We start from the raw sequence: 15,561 nt of genomic DNA on the forward strand, positions 1-15,561 counted from the left end.
AATCTTCTTTTTGTGTTTCTTCCTCTCCCCAAAGCCCCCCAGTACACAGTTGTATCTTCTAGTTGTGAGTGCCCCTGGCTGTGTGAGCTGCTGGTTCTTGCCGTCCCTCCTCCAGCCGTGACTCCCGAGGGTCCCACAGCAGAGACCCCAGTCGCCGTGTTCCCGGCTTGCGCATCCCTGAAAGGATGGCTGTCCTTGAGGTGGTTTGGATTCTTTTCGAGGCTCAGCCTGTGGACCTGGGCCAGGCTGCCGCGCACACTCGGTCAACTCCAAGTGCAGCCACGGCAAGCTCTTCACCATCCAAGGCCCTCTCTGCACGGTGCTCCCCACCAAACGGGGGTGTCCGCTCAGGAGGTGCGTGGAAACGTGAGTCCTCCCGGACTCGGCAGTAGGGGCTGGTCCTTCTGCCTCCACCACAACCCTCCTCTCCAGCAAGGCCAACAAGCCTGGGCCTCATCTTGCGGTGGACAACAGCCCTGTGTGCAGGGGCCCCCCACCACGATGAGAGAAGATGCTTCCAGAAGCTTCCAGCCCCCGGCAAACGCTCTAGACACCGTGGAACAGAGGCCAGCCATTCTGTGGTGCCCCATCCAATCACCGGCTCCATGGAAGCCACTAGCATCTCCCGATGGGGCTGGAGGGGGCTGTCGTCCAGCAAAAGGCGGCACACCCCGTGGCTCCTCAGCCTCGGCTCCCGCCACACCTGCCTGTCACCTACGACCGAGTCACACGTGTGTCCAAGGTAGACGTTGCACCTGCCCTCGCATCACGTCTCCCCCCGCAGTCGAGTTTGGCTCCAGCATGCGGTCCCCCCTGCCCCTCCTAGGAAGGTCACTGCTGACCCCTAGAGTACAGTCCCCTCAGCTTTCTCCCCGGCTCCAGGCCAGAAGGGAGCCATTGTGGGGAGTCGCGTGGGCACATGCAGAGCTTGGATGGCTGGCCTAGACACGGTCAGGAAGGCCGGCGCCTCCTGCTCCCCCCGTCGTCGTTTCACTCCAGGCCACTCCCACCTCAAGGAACAAGCCAGGACCCCTCCCAGCCCAGGTTCCCACGCCTCCCCAGACACCTGCCGGCCTGCCCTGGTCCCCCCGCCCCCATCACCACCTTCCATCCCCCTCCACGCTGTGGCCAGAGCCCCTTCCTGGAGCCCAGGTCTGGGGAAGGATGTTTCTGCCTAAAACTGATGCTGCAAATAAGTGAGTGACAGAAGGACAAATCCTGTAGGACTCTGTGGATACACGGTTCCCGGAGTCCAATTCTTAGAGATGGAACGGAGGACGGAGGCTGCAGGGCGGAGGCTGCAGGGCGGGGGAGGGGGATGGGAGTTAGTGCTGACCGGTGCAGAGCGTCAGCCCAGGATGACAGGGAGCGATCTGGAGATGGGTGCTGGGGAAGGGGCACAACAGTGTGAATGCCCTGAACTGCACCCTCAGAAATAGTCAAGTTGGTAAATTTTGTCATGTGTATTTTACCACAATTATATATATATGGGTATGTATTAAAAACAAAAAGGACTAGGTCCCCACGGCCCCCCGGACAGTGACGATGCTGACGCAAGATGCCAGCCAGAGTCTCCGGGCACTGTCACTGCCCGAGCTGCCGTGGGGCCACACAGACCCTCGTGCAGAGAGCAGCTTCAGGCCCCGCTGGCGTCCCCGTGCGCCTGCCCCCCGGCCCCGGCCCGGTCACCCCCCCCGCCAGCCTACACAGGCCACTGGAGAAGTCACCTCCTGATGGCCCCAGGCAGCATCAGAACCACCCTCTGGGTCTCACGGCTCCATCCAGGCACACTGACCTGGCCAAGCACAGCGTCTGTCCTCAACATCTGAACAGCAGTGGGTGACAGGAGTGCCACGCGCCTGGGCCCGCCCTCTGGGGCTGGGGGGAGGGGGCCACAGGGCAAAGGTCAGGGAGCGCCCCTACCGGAAGGACCACACAGCTGCCTGGTGTTCTAAATCAAGTCCACTTTATTGGAAACTTTTCACATGCCACGAATTTACATTAAAAATATCCACTTAAAATGTAGTTTGAACACAAAATTCTGGAGCGGGCCTCACCAGGCAGACGAGGGAGCCCGTCGTCCAGAGGCAGGTGACGCGTGTTCAGTCATTTAGCACCTGGTCACCGCATACTGTGAGACCCCACTAAAAACATGCTGCGCCCAACTGCTCGGGCTGGAGCTGCCCTCGGACGGCAGTGCTCGGAGGGGTGCCCGGTGCAGGGCTGGAAACGCCCCCGAGAGCTGCAGGGCGAGTGCCACGTGCCGCTCAGGCCCTGTCAGGGTTCCGCGGGAAGTCAGGCCCTGGCAGGTGTGGCGGAGCGGCCACTTCACTCCAGGCCCCGGCCTCAGCTCCGTGATGGACGTAGCAGACGAGCAGACCCCCCAATCCCCGAGGCTGGCTGGCCTGGAGCGGGGCGCAGCAGTGCCCTGGCCCCGGGACACTGGTGTGTGTGAAAGAGCCTTCAAGTCAGCTAGATGACGGTGGGGGTCTGTCGGACCTGCAGTTTCTACATTTCTGTGGGCATCCGTTCCTTATGCCCAGGGGACCTCAGACACTTCTCGTTAGAATCCCGAGCCCCCAGCACAGACGAGACCACTGACCATTATGAGGGCTGAGCCCCTCCCGCACAACCCCAGCTGTGTCCTGTCAAAGGCGGAGGGGACTCGGGCCGAGGCGACTGGACCACGGGCGCTGGCATCCACGTCTCCCTCACCTCAGGTTTCACTGGAGCCCATGGCCACCGGCCACACTTCCCCATCCTCCTCATCCACTAACGTGTCTTATCAGCCTCCCTTACAAGACCTCAGCAGTCGTCCAGTCCTGAAGGAGCAGTGATGAGGGCGAGGAGCGGGAGGGTGTGCGGGGCCCACGGGGCAGGGCCCCTCCTGCAGGCGGGGGCCAGGGCCATGGGGTCCCCGCCTTCGTGGCTCAGACGCGGGGGGACCACTGGCACAGTCGAAGCTGGTGCACTGGTTTTAGACCCTTGTGGGCCAACAGAGACTCGGATCCCTCAGCTCCCGCAGCCTAGCTTTCCCAGCCCAGGCCTCTGCCAAGCTTTGTCCCCTGGGCCGAGCGGCCTGCAGCTCTGGGTCCTGGCACAGGGGGCGATTAAGGGAGCGTCGCCTCCACAGCGAGCAAGAGCTGCCTGAGGGGGCCGGCACGTCAGTCCCTACCCGAGCAGAGAGCGCCTTCCTGCCGAAGGCCCTGGAGAAGGGACCCTCTGGCCTGCGTCTCCTCCGACCATTGGAAGGGCAGCTAACAGCCAGGGATAAAATCCAGCCCTCGTTGTATGAAAGAGCGACGCGTTCCCAGCCCAGCCTCCTTGGGCTTGGAGCTTGCAAATAAAAACGCTTGCACGTGAAAATGAGAAAAGCCACCTAGAGCAGAGAAGGGAGCCCGGGGCCGTGGCCTTCCTCAGGCTCAAGACCTCTCCCCTGGGGAGCACCTTGGGACCCGGCCACCCAGGTTGCTTGGTGGTATGGCAACAAAGCCAGAGCCCCCGGGGCAGACCAGGCCACAGGACGCAGGGCTGGCGGAGGGCCGGGGAGAAGTGAACCCCGGGGGCTGGGACCGGGGGGGGGGGGGGGGGGCAGCCCTGGGAGGCCAGGGGGCTTCTCTTTAACAAAGGGACAAATGCCCGGAAACTCTCCTTCCCCGTTCCCCCCGCCCCCAGGCTCTCTCACACACACCATGCACACATATGTGTATGCATGCACAAACAGACTCCTGATCAGACACACAGGGATGAGCACACAGACACACACACACGTGCACACACACACAGACTATGCCCACAGGTGGATGCACACAGACAGACACACACACCCCATGCACATGCACACACACACGTGCACGGCAGAGACGCACACACGCAGGCACGGTGCTGACCAGGCCCTCTCAGCAGCCAGCATATGGTCCACCGCTTAAAAGCCCACTTCTGCCAATCGGGGACCATTAGGGTGGGTTCTTTTCCCAGCGTAAAATGCTGCAGAATATAAATTGCAATTAACACTGGTGCCAAAATAGCACTTAGAGAGAATAAGCACATTATTAACATCTGGTGAATCCTGTCTCGGGTGTGGAAGCAGCGGAAATTCTTGCTCTAAGTAAAAGGATGGTTGCAGGGGACGCTAAGAATACAAAGTCTGCTGCTGGGGGCTGCTTTCCAAGGCAGTTCGTGCCCCCCACCTCTTTTGAACAGTCCCTCCTGGCCCGGTGTGTTGGCAGAAATGATACTCTGGTTAAAACCGCTCACTCAGGGGCACAGGGCACCCCGTGAGGGTGTGAAGACACACCGCAGCCCGTGGATAAAGTCCCGGTGGGAAGGTCATTCTCTGGCCTGAGCCCAGAGGGCTCTGGATGAAAGGACAAGGGAAGGAGAGCTACCCAGGGCCCCCGGGGTGGGCCGGCCGGGCTCGTGCGGGTCCTGGCATCGGCCAGGCCACCTGCCTCTCTCCTGGGCCGCGTCCCCCTGCCTGTCAGGCTGTGGCCAGCCACACCCTTGCTTTGACAACAAGGAGCAGTCCGTCCCCAGACCACCCTCGCCTGGCGGTCTCTAGGCGCCATCTGAAAGAAATGCACCGAAACGTGGGGTGGGGGAGGGGGTGCTCCCACCACCTCTCAGACCCTTGTCTACAGCCGTGTGGCCCTAATGGGACCTTAGTCCCACCTCTCCGGGTCCAGGGCAGCCTGTCCCGCGGCCTGTGAGGCCAAGAAGAGACGGGCCCCAGGCTATGGCCTCAGGCTGCTGGGCTTTCACAGGAGGCAGCCCGCAGACCAGCCACTCCAGCCAGGAGGCAAAGAGCCGCCAGCCTCAGCGCGGGGCAGGGGGTGGGCAGCTGTGCCGCAGAGACAACTGACCAGCCGCGGCAAGGAAAGCAGGGCGAGGGGAGGAGCACTCAGGCCTGCTCCACCCACACACGCGGCGTCCGCTCAGTCAGGGGAGACGACGGCACAGCCAGAGCCGCAGACACATTGCATGTCCGTCTGGAAGATTCGGCCAGAGCCCCTGGAGGCCTTGGTTCCTGCAGCCACCGTCAGAAGGCCTCCCAGACCCCCCGGCCCGGTGGGGAGCGGGCTGCTGACCCGGCTGCCCTAGAGAACCAGGGAAGGGCAGGTGAGTGAAAGCCCAGGGACCAGCGATCCGGCCTCTCAATGGCAGGTAAACTGTAGGACACGCTACAAGGAATGGGGTGCCCGTCCCTGTGGAAAGAGAGCAGGAGGATGGCCGGGCTGGGGGCCATGGGGCAGACGGCAGGCAGGATGGGCACCAGCAGGGTGAGCAGGGCCTGGTGGGCTCTGCACCCCCAGCCCAGAGGGAGAGGGAGTCTGCGGGAGACAGGCCCAGGGCCTTGGGAGGCAGCCTCTGTGGAGACTGAGGCGCCCTGGCTGGCAGTGGCCCCAAGGGCGCCCAGCATTCCCTGGAAGTCTCCAGGAGCATCACCGAGAGCGACCAGGTGGAGGGGCCCCAACAGTGGCCCCTCAGAAGCCTACCCGCTGACGGGATGACGGTGCTGGGGAGACCTCGCGGTTAAGCAGGCAGACACCAGGGTGAGGCCCTGCACTCTGGGCCTTCCCCATTTTTGGAATAGCTGCGTGGAACTTTTTTAAAGTGCTAAATAAAGCTATCTTGAACAGGTAATCTGATCACTACTCTGGCCCTAAACATCCTTTCTGGGTTTTAATACTTCGAGTTTCTCTAATGAACCCAGGTATGTCTGTGCCTCCCCAGAAATCCAGATCTCCACTGTATGCCGCGACCGCCGTCCGCCACGTGGCAGACCCTGCCCGGGCCCCCAGCAATCCTTGCCCCCAGTGGCCTGAACTTGTCTGACATCACCTGGCTGGAAACATACGGGAGACGTCATTGGGTTAAAACACACCTTATTGGGAATGAGAGCCCCAAGTCTGCAGCCATAAGGCCTGCGAGCTCCTCGCTGCGTCACGTGCACAGCTGGCCCCGGGGTGGGGGTGGGCACTCAGACGTGGTCATGGGCCTCACTGTCACAGACGTCAGTGTGGACATCTCACAGGGCAGGTATGTCCACCCCCTTCACAGTCACCCCCAGCACCGGGCCCCAGCACACCCCTGCACGGAGCCTGGTGGCAGGTGACCAGGAGCACAAGAGCAAAGGGACACTCGGGGGTTGAAGTGAGGGGGGCAGCAGTGGGCCCACGTGGGGCTCTGGGGACCTGGTCAGGGCTCCCAAGGAGTCAGGGCTCCAGCGATCGGTGTCTCAGTTCCCGAACAGCCACGGCCAGGCCCACAGGTCGCCCTGACCGCCAGCTTGCCCACCTGGTCCTCTGCACACCATCTCAACCCAGAGTTCACCAAGCAACAAGTCCTCACACGGGAAAGCGGGAGGAGGCATCGCAAGGCCCCGGGGGACAGGCGGGTGTGCAGGACGGCCAGGGAGAGCGCCTTCCTTCCTCTTGTGACCCACCACAGGGTCCCCAGGGGCCGGGCAGGCGGCGAACAGCAGTGGTGGCCGAGGAGCGCAGTACGGGGCGGTCGTGCTTCCTCGGCTATGGAGACTCACGGAGGCGACGGGCGCGGCCAGGGCGGCTCGGCCAGCAGAAGCAGCTTCGCCCGGTGCTGGGCCGTGCCTGTCACCACCACAGGTTTGGCGGCTCCTCGGCCACTCTGCTTTTAAATAAGGTGATCTCGTCCAGGTGTACCATGGGGACGTCGCGGATGACATCAGTCAGGCCCTCGTGGAGCAGAGGGAAGATGACGACATTCAGCGCGGGCCGCTCGGCCTGGAAACTGAAACAGAGGCAGCCGTTAGCAGAGCCCGCGGAGGCGCGGAGGAGAGGCTGCCTGCAGGAGGCGGCCACGAGGTGCGCCCGCACTGGCTCCAGGGCGCCTCCCCAGACCCGGGCTGGGTGCATTTCCCTGTGGCCTCTGCTGATGCCCAAATGAGCCCTGAGGGCCCTCACGCTGGGGCACAAGCAGGGGCCGGGGGAGTGGGTGGGGCAGAGGAACCTACAGGGGCTGCCGCACTTCTGTCCGTGCCAGGCAGAGGGCTGGAGGCTGAGGGAGGCAGCCTGCTCCAGAGCAGGAGCACCCCGCTCAGGGAGGAGCCGAGAGGGCCTGTCGGAGCAGGTCGCTGCATTCCTGGGCAGCAGAGGGTCCCTGGAGGCAGGTGATGCCCAGGGAGCTGTGGATCTGGTGCCTGTGGCCGCCCCAGGCCCACAGCCAGGACGACAACCTCAGGGGGGAAGAGAAGGGACAGGCAACCAAACCCACATGCCCACAGGCCCCCCTCGGGGGGATAAACTCCCAAGTCAGGCGAGGCAGCGACCCCACCAGGAGGGCAAACCAGCGCTGATCCCCACCAGCCTTGGTGTGAACGGGTGACACGTGGCTGTCTGAACACCTCCCCCTCCCCACCCACAGGGGATGGGCTCCCCTCTGTGGGGAAGATAAGGAGGGAGAGTGTGTAATTTCCACGGAGCGCCCACCAGGGCTGGGGACTGCGCTAAGCATCCAGACGTCACCTCACACTACGTCTCCCGGCCCCACGGCTGGCCCACATGGGGACCATCCCCCTGCCCACCTGGGGAAGCCAGGCTCGGGAAGGCGATGCCCTGGCCACGGTCCCCCAGACGGTCAGCAGCAGAGTGGGGCCCCTCTCACCCTGTGTGACAGCCAAGAGACCACACCAAGTGCCAGCCCAGGAGCTAGAGGCAAAGGGGGTCACTGCGGTCCCCATGGAGGAGACAGAAGACATCCAGACCCCAGAGCGACTCTGGTCACGGAAGAAACTGGCGTCCCGAGGGTGTCGAGGGTGAGAGGCAGGAAGGTGCCCAGACGACCTGGAACCCAGGTTTTTGGCAAAACTCAAACGAGGCCCCCAGCCGTGGGCCCGTGAAAGGAACAAGGAAACCGCAGTCTGGCCTCTGTGAGCGGCCCCCGGCAGATGCAGTGCTGGATTTACGACACATGTAAAGTAAATGCCAGAAAGGCACTCGTAAAACTTGATGTTTTGGCAATAAAGATGCCAAGGACAGGCCTCCCGGTTCTGTGCGCCAGCCTCTGCTCGCGGGCGGCAGTGTCTGTGACCGTGAGCCTCGCAGGCAAGTCCCTGCCTGCAAACCCGCTGGGCGACTGACTCAACTTGAAACAAAATATCCTCGGATGTGGGATGTGCGTGCAAAGGCTGGTCGCCCGCCTCCCTCCCTCCCTGAGGCCTGCGTCACCCCGGGCTCTTAACAAGCTGCTGTCAAGATGCTGAAGGCGGATTAATCTCTCACCAAAAGCCAGGAATGCAGCGCGGGGCTCGTCTGCTCCCTCCACGCTGCCCCGGGCGGCTCTGGGCAGCTGCAGCTGTCCAGGTGGCTGGGAAGGCAGGGCACTCGGGAGACACACACAGCAGGTCCCCGGGCAGGGGCGGAGGTGGCACCAGCAGAGGTAAACCACACTTCCTTCGTAAGGCTTTCTCCCCGGTGCGCACCTGGATTAACCGGGACTCGGATGGAGCTCCAGGAGCATACCCAGGTGTCTCTCTGTAAAGCCCTCCTGGTCCTCAAGGACCTGCGCACACTAGCTCGGCCGCAGCCTGCCATCCCCACCAGCTGGGACAGCCGCAGATGTCCCGCAGCGAGGTGGGCCTCCCTGACAGCGAAGCCTGGAGTCAGGGACAAGAAAGCAGGAAGATGGCCAACACAGAGAAAGACAGTGTTCCCTTCCAACAGCAGGGCCGGGGCTCCCTCCGCGAGGGCAGGCACCACGGGTGGAGGCGCGCTCTGAGCGGGCAGGCCGTGAACGGGTCGTGCGCTCTAGCACATTCCGCTGCATGACTTCCTTACGTGTTAGGATGTTCTTTTGTATGATTCCAATATGAGAGTTTGAGACTTAAGAAAACAGATGCAGTGAAACATAATAAAACCCATCCCAGTTACCCACGTTTGGAAGCCAGGCTGGGCTTGTGAGTGACAACAGGACAGGGAGCCCCTGGGACACTCCCCTGACCAGGGCTGGTCGTATCACGAATGTGAAGACCCGAGGCTGTGGCCTCTGGCCTGGGGTCACCCAGGGGACAGGCAGGCCCACGAGGTCAGCAGGTTCCTCCAGGCTCCGAGTGCGGCGCCCTCCCCAGGCCCAGCTCTGCCCTCGTGGCGGCCTGCACCGTCCTGGGCAGCAACACTGGCACAGCCGGGCACTGGCCAGTGCCCAAGGCGGGGGCCTGGGCGTCCATGAGCTGTGCTCACGGGGCAGCCTCTCACCTGGGCGAGGGAGGCAGGCTCCACAGAGACCACGCGCCCAGGCCACGCAAGAGGCTGCGCGCTCATCCGACCTGCCCTGCAAGCTCGGTCGAGAGGCAGCAAGTGACAGCAAGGCGTGAGAGGAGACCCATGGGAAGCAGGTCACCCCGGGGTCACCGTGGATTGGGCAAAGGCTGGCCCCTCCGGGAGGGTCTGAAGGCATTCACTGGGAGCTTTCGAAGGAGAGTTTAAGAAAAGTTAACCCACACTTGCTCTCTGCCGTCTGCAACGGCTGGAAGGGACGGAGCATTTAAAACGGGGCCCTCAGCTTTCCGAAAAACGCAGCCACCCAAATGCCTTCTCGGGGCGCTCCAGGAAGCAGAAAAGATTTTGTTTGTTTTAAAACCCTTGTTTTGTCTACAGAGAAAGCACAGAAGATGTGCACAGGAGGGTGCAGACGGCCGTGGCGCCACACGCCAGCGGCTCCGACGCAGCCCGGCCCCCGCCCGGCCCCAGCCCGGCCCTGGCCGGTGGCCCTGCTTCACGTTACCCTGTGTTCTGAACGAATTGGTTCCCGACGCGGCCTAGGTGACGCATTGAAATAGGAATAATCTGAGTCAGGTTTGTCGTATTTCCTTCCAGTCTTGACATCTTTACGTTAAACAAAGATAGGACGTGATGGCAGAAGGCACTCTGGCCTGATAGAAATAAAACGGCCAGCTCTGCCAGGGCCCTGGGACCACCTTTTCCTACGGCTGTCACTCGAGCCAGTGGGGGCAACACATCAACTTAGCCATTTCTTGGCGGGCACAATTTAGGGACTTCTTTTTACTATTATGTCAATAAACATACAGTATATTGCTTCCTCAGAATAAATCCCAGAAATAGGGTTATTGGGTCAAAAGCTATGAGCATTTTGTTTGCTTGTTTTTAAAGATTTTATTTTTCCTTCTTCTCCCCAAAGCCCCCCAGTACGTAGTTGTGTATTTCAGTTGTGGGTCCTTCTAGTTGTGGCATGTGGGACGCCGCCTCAGCATGGCCTGATGAGCAGTGCCATGTCCACACCCAGGATCCGAACCAGCAAAACCTGGGCCGCTGGAGTGGAGCACGTGAACTTAACCACTCGGCCATGGGGCCAGCCCCAGTATGAACATTTTTATACTTCAAAACACAAACCCATGGGGCTGGCCTGGTGCCACAGCACTTAAGTTCGCACGTTCCACTTTAGTGGCCTGGGGTTTGCTGGTTTGGACCCTGGGTGCAGATCTACGCACTGCTTGGCACGCCATGCTGTGGTACGTGTCCCACATATAAAGTAGGGGAAGGTGGACACGATGTTAGCTCAGGGCCAGTCTTCCTCAGCAAAAAGAGGAGGATTGGCAGCAGATGTTAGCTCAGGGATAATCTTCCTGAAAAAAAAAAAAGACAAGCCCACAACAGACTCAGACATCCCTTTAGAGCCACAGAGAGAAGCCAGCTGGCCCAGTGGTCCCAATGGGGCCAAGAAAACGCTGTTGCAGAGTGATCAAAAAGGAGGACAACTGGGGAAGGATGCCTGAATCTACTAAGGCCCCCTCAACTTTACAAACTCACTTTGCATTTGCCTGTCAGACGGGCAGAGAGAACTGGCCTGTCAGGAGGGCTGGGCTCCACGCTCTTCGCCAACACGAGCAGACAGGGCAGCAGCCACGGCCCCACGGGCCTCAGGCCAGGCCACTGCACTGAGGACACAGAGGCTCCAGAAAGGTGCGTCCTGCGCCGTCACCATGCTGGAACCAGCTCTGAGCCCGACCCCTCCAAGCGAGCGAGGGTGGGACCCTGGGGACCCCAAGGCCTCTGCACCCAGCCCTGCAGGTGCCACAGAGCTGGAAGGGCTCCTGGAGGGGCTGGCCTGCAAGCGGCCTGGAAGCAGAACGGGCTCAATCATCTAAGAAACACCTGCTGGGGTTGTTTCTCTGAGAAACTAAAAAAAGAACTAAAGATGACAGCCTCTTCCCCCAAAATAAGGTCTTACAGAAAAGCCAAAGTAATAAGATATTTTATAAAAGCCACCCGAACTGTGACAATCATCTTCAAGAAGCACAAAGGAGGATGGTGCCAAGAAGAAAACGCCAGCCTGGAGCTGCCGAGGGGACACCCATGCAAGGCTCACAGAACTCAGACCCCCAGAGCAGCGGGCCAAGGGCCGTGTGCCAGGCGCGCCCTCCGAGCTCCCCGCTAAACCTGCCCAGACCCACAGCTGCCTGGAACCTGCCGGGACCCCTGCTTCGGCCCCACAGTCCTCCCCTCATGGCCAGGAAGGACAGTGAGGGCTGCTTCCATCCTCGCGCGGAGCAAAGAGGTGGGAAAGACGCCTGCGGTTTGAAACACTCTGCGTTGGCTGCTGTTGTCCCGCTGTGGCGTGCCCAGGTCCCACACACAGAGGGACAAGATTGTAAGTCCTGGGCCCTGGACGACTGGAGCTGGGTCACACGAGTGCAAGGCTCTGGAACCAGAGAGGCCTGAATGAGAGGGAGGCCGGGGCCACCTCGCCTTCAGAACAAACTAGAATGCAGAGGAATCAGTTTGTGGCGTCCCTGGGGCTCCCTTCCCTTCCCCCTCCCCCAAAAGATGCCCCACTGCCTCTCCCGGGGCAGAACAATATAGATTTCTGTACCTCTGCAGAAATACTTTGTGCAGACGCAAGCAAGAAGATCTAGCATGCTCTACTTTTGTTTTCAACACACTTCGCTTTTTTGCACTGAAAGGTGTTCCCTACGAAGAAATGGAGCGCTTCCTCATTCCTTCAGCAGCCCACGCCATCCCACTGACTGGGCATCAGCATTCACTCTCCAGTCTCCTGCTCAGCGACCTCTGGGCTGTTTACAATCTTTGCTAAAACGAACAGCGCCGCCATGAAGAACTGTGGAAACCACGTGGACAAGCCCGTCTGCAGAACCAGATCCTAGAGGCGGGAGGTTTGTGGGTCAAGGGTGTGAGTTCCGATCGGCTGCCAGCTGAGTCTCCACAGAGGTGGCCCTCCTGCCATGGGCGACGGGGCCTGTCCCCTCCTTCCACTCACATGGAGTGGTCTTCGTCTGTGGGGACGGAAAATGCTGTGTGCTCCTGCTGCCACCATTAATTTTATACTGAAGCATGATGTACACGCAGAAATGTGTGGCCCAGAGCACCCCCGTGAGCCCAGCGCCCACACCAAGTCAGACGCTGGCCACACCCCAGGGGCCCCACCAGCTGCCTCCAGAGACTTTCCCCAGGGGCAGTCACCACCTTGACTTCTACCAGAGTGGACGAGCACCTGCTCCTGAACTTTCTAGAAACAGAACTGTTAGTGTAAAGAGTTTAATCTATGTTTTTCTTACGGGTGAGGTTGAGCGTTTCTCATAGGGTTAAGAGTCATCTGTAGCCCTCGGCCCCTCCATCTCGTCCTCACTAGTGTGCAGGAAGCTCACAGAATCACACCTTTGCCTGTGACACGACTCACAGATCATTTTTCCTGCTTTGTCATTTTTTACAAATGACTTAAAAACGTTCAAAGATATTCAACTTCACATATAAATTAGAAACAATCGACAGATGAATGGGCAAACACAATGTGGTCCATCTACAATGGAATATTACTTGGCCGTAAAAAGGAAGGAAATTCTGACACATGCTCCAACATGGGTGAACCTTCGGACATTATGCTTAGTGAAACAAGGCAGTCAGAAAAGGACAAATACTGTCTGATTCTGCTTATATGAGGCCCCCAGAGGAGTCAAGTTCATGGAGACAGAAAGCAGAGTGGTTAGCAGGAGGGGGAGGGGAGGTGTTGTGTCTATTTGGGACGATGAGAAGGTTTGCTACACACTATGGTAATGGGTACAAGATTTCGCGGCACTGAATTGTACACTTACAAATGGTTAAAATGATAATTATTATGTTATAGATATTTTACCACGATAAAAGTTAAAAAAAAAAAAAAAAGAAAGAAAAAGGGGAAGAGCAGAACCAGCCAGCAGAGAACTGGGGGGAGGACCCCTGATGCTCAGCACTGACCCTGGGACCGGCACCGCCCGACGGTCTCGTCTCCTCACCCCCCAGGGCTCCTGCCACCGGCTGTGGGCTCCTCACCAGCCTGCAGCTCCTCCTGCAGCAGGAGCCTGACTGCAGACAGCAGCCCTTGGGCCCGGCCCAGACTTGCCACTCAGCCAGTCACCGTGCGACGCTCCCCCAGAGGCCGCACCTGGAAAACGGGGGCTCCAGTGACACCGGGAGGATTCCCGGGCCACCAATCTGCTCTTCTACACCCAGACAGCCAAGAAAGAGCCCCCGGCGGCAGGAGGGGCCTCCTGCCCCTGGAGGGTCCTGGAGACCTCGCCCCTCTGCCACTCGCTGACCAGGAGCCGGGGGCCACGGTCAGGCCTGACGGTCCTCCCTGCCCCCACCTGCCACCTCTGCTAGTCACTGCAGCGGGGCCCAGGAAGCCCGGCCCGAGGCCTGCCCGCCCCCAGATCCAGCCCCTTGGGCGTCCCCACAGATGGAGCCAGAACCCGCCAGCCACCAGGCTCTGCGTGAAAGCCAAGGCCTCCCTGAGCGGAACCTGCAGAAGCCGCGCCCTGCTGGCCAGGTTTTCCGTGACACAGGCGTATCGGCACTCCGGGGAGGAACGACAGACTGATGCCGAGACCTGCCAGGAAGGGCAGCAGGCCTGGCGACGCGATAGCCTTCGGCTGCCTCCTCTAACAGCAACGAAGGCTACAAAACAGCACTCAATCCACTTCGTAAAACCCACTTCCAATTCTAGAGCTCCCAGTGTTCCCCAGACTTAAGCAATTTATGGCTCCATCTGTAAACTTGACTCGATTCTACACACGTTTAGAGACACAGACCGGCTAAGCCGGGGGTGCGGCAGCTGTGCAGGCAGTGACGAGAGAGCCCGGCGCACACACACACGCCCCACTCGCCCGGCCGGCCACCGCCTGTCGGCTCACGGGCCCACATTCCTGTCCATACACCACCGTGCCGGGAACGCCCCCAGGACCACCCTGGGGAAGGAATTTCCCCCAGGCCTCCTCGGAGGCAGAGAGACGTGACCCGTCTCGTGGAATGCTGGATCTGAATTGCACAAGCCCAGGGGCTGGAGGACAATGGCGGCCCCCACCCCAGGGACAGGGCTCCCGCCGTCTCAAGAAAGGAGGCTAGACCGCCGGACCCAAGGCCACTCGGCTGACAAACCCTCAGCGTCAGCAGCAAGTAAGCACGCACTCCTAGAAGGACTGGGAGTGGACAAGGCCCCAAGGGCGCTGGCACTGGGATGCCACCATCACCTTCCAGAGAGCACTCGGCCAGCCTCAGAGCCAGCATTCCCCTGATGCTGCCAGCTACAGACACCGAGAAGTCAGGGCCCAAAACATGGGCCCCCAGGCTCGGCCCTCCTTGGAGGGGCTAGAGATGAGCACAGGAGTATCCCAGAGGCCGGACGTGGCTGCAAAGGAAAGAGACAGCTGCCCAGGAGCTCAGAGGAGGCCTGGCCGCAGGAAGCAGCTGCCCCTTGCCCAAGCCCCGTCCACGTGGTCATGCTGGGTTCCAGTGGGGGTCACTGGGAAGGGGCCCAAGCGGCGCCTTCCGGAGCGGCCTCCCAGCCCCGACCAGGACGCCTCTGGCACGAGCCCCTTCCGCCCCACCCTCCCGCTTCGCTGAGGAACTGCCTCTGCCATCCCCACAGGGCACCTCGGGTTACGCGGGAGGCGGCGGAGGGCGGCAGAACGGCCACACCAGCACCCAAGGCCGGCTCAGCCACTCGCTCGGAGGATGACGGCAGCAAGCCCCAAGCCTCGCAAAGTTGGGTTCCCCCATCTGCAAGGCGGGGAGAAGGCACTGCCACTACGTGGTTATCAGGGACCCCGTGTGACGCCCACCAGGTCCCAGCAATGTGAGGATGACGGCTGCTCTTTCAGAGGCAAGAAACTCAGCTCAGAGAGGGAAGTAACTCGCTCAAAGTCACTGAGCCAGGAAGTGAAGAGGCCAGCATGTGAGCCTGGGTTGTGGGATTTGAGGGCGCAGGTGGGTCTGACCTCAGCAGGATGCCACATGGACCAAAGTGAGCTGTTGTCACTCCCCGTCTGAAACCAAAAGAGAATCAGAAACCAAAAGAGTGACACTGCCCTCACCCAACCCCAGATGCCACTACGCCTGCAGGAAACGTTCATGAATGGGAGAGGCAGAGGAAATCGGAAATGCCCTCGGAAGGGCCTCCCCACCGGCTGCAGTGTCTGAGGAGGGGACGGCAGAGGTGCGGCTTGGGGCACAGCAGGAGACGAGGGGTCCAAGGGCAGCCCCATGCCAGCACCACGCAGCCCAGCCCCTTGCTCCT

The 15,561-nt window shown here is 60.7% G+C and overlaps 1 protein-coding gene and 1 non-coding gene across 3 annotated transcripts in view; both read right to left on the minus strand.

Annotated features, from left to right (window-relative positions):
- Window positions 1–1,944: 1,944 nt before the first annotated feature.
- FBXL18 (F-box and leucine rich repeat protein 18) overlaps window positions 1,945–15,561 on the minus strand; it is a 42,520-nt gene continuing 28,903 nt past the window's right edge. For both annotated transcript variants that reach the window (XM_070230697.1, XM_070230696.1), the window contains one exon: window positions 1,945–6,768. In XM_070230697.1, coding sequence (XP_070086798.1) covers window positions 6,612–6,768 — 157 coding nt within the window. In that variant the 3' untranslated portion in view covers window positions 1,945–6,611. The remainder of the gene's footprint in view (window positions 6,769–15,561) is intronic.
- Window positions 2,551–2,685, minus strand: MIR9132 (microRNA mir-9132). Its single transcript, NR_128165.1, is given in 1 exon segment — window positions 2,551–2,685. It is a non-coding gene; the product is annotated as a microRNA mir-9132 (primary transcript).

This window comes from Equus caballus, chromosome 13, assembly GCF_041296265.1.
Source record: "Equus caballus isolate H_3958 breed thoroughbred chromosome 13, TB-T2T, whole genome shotgun sequence".
In the NCBI taxonomy this organism is placed as follows: domain Eukaryota; kingdom Metazoa; phylum Chordata; class Mammalia; order Perissodactyla; family Equidae; genus Equus; species Equus caballus.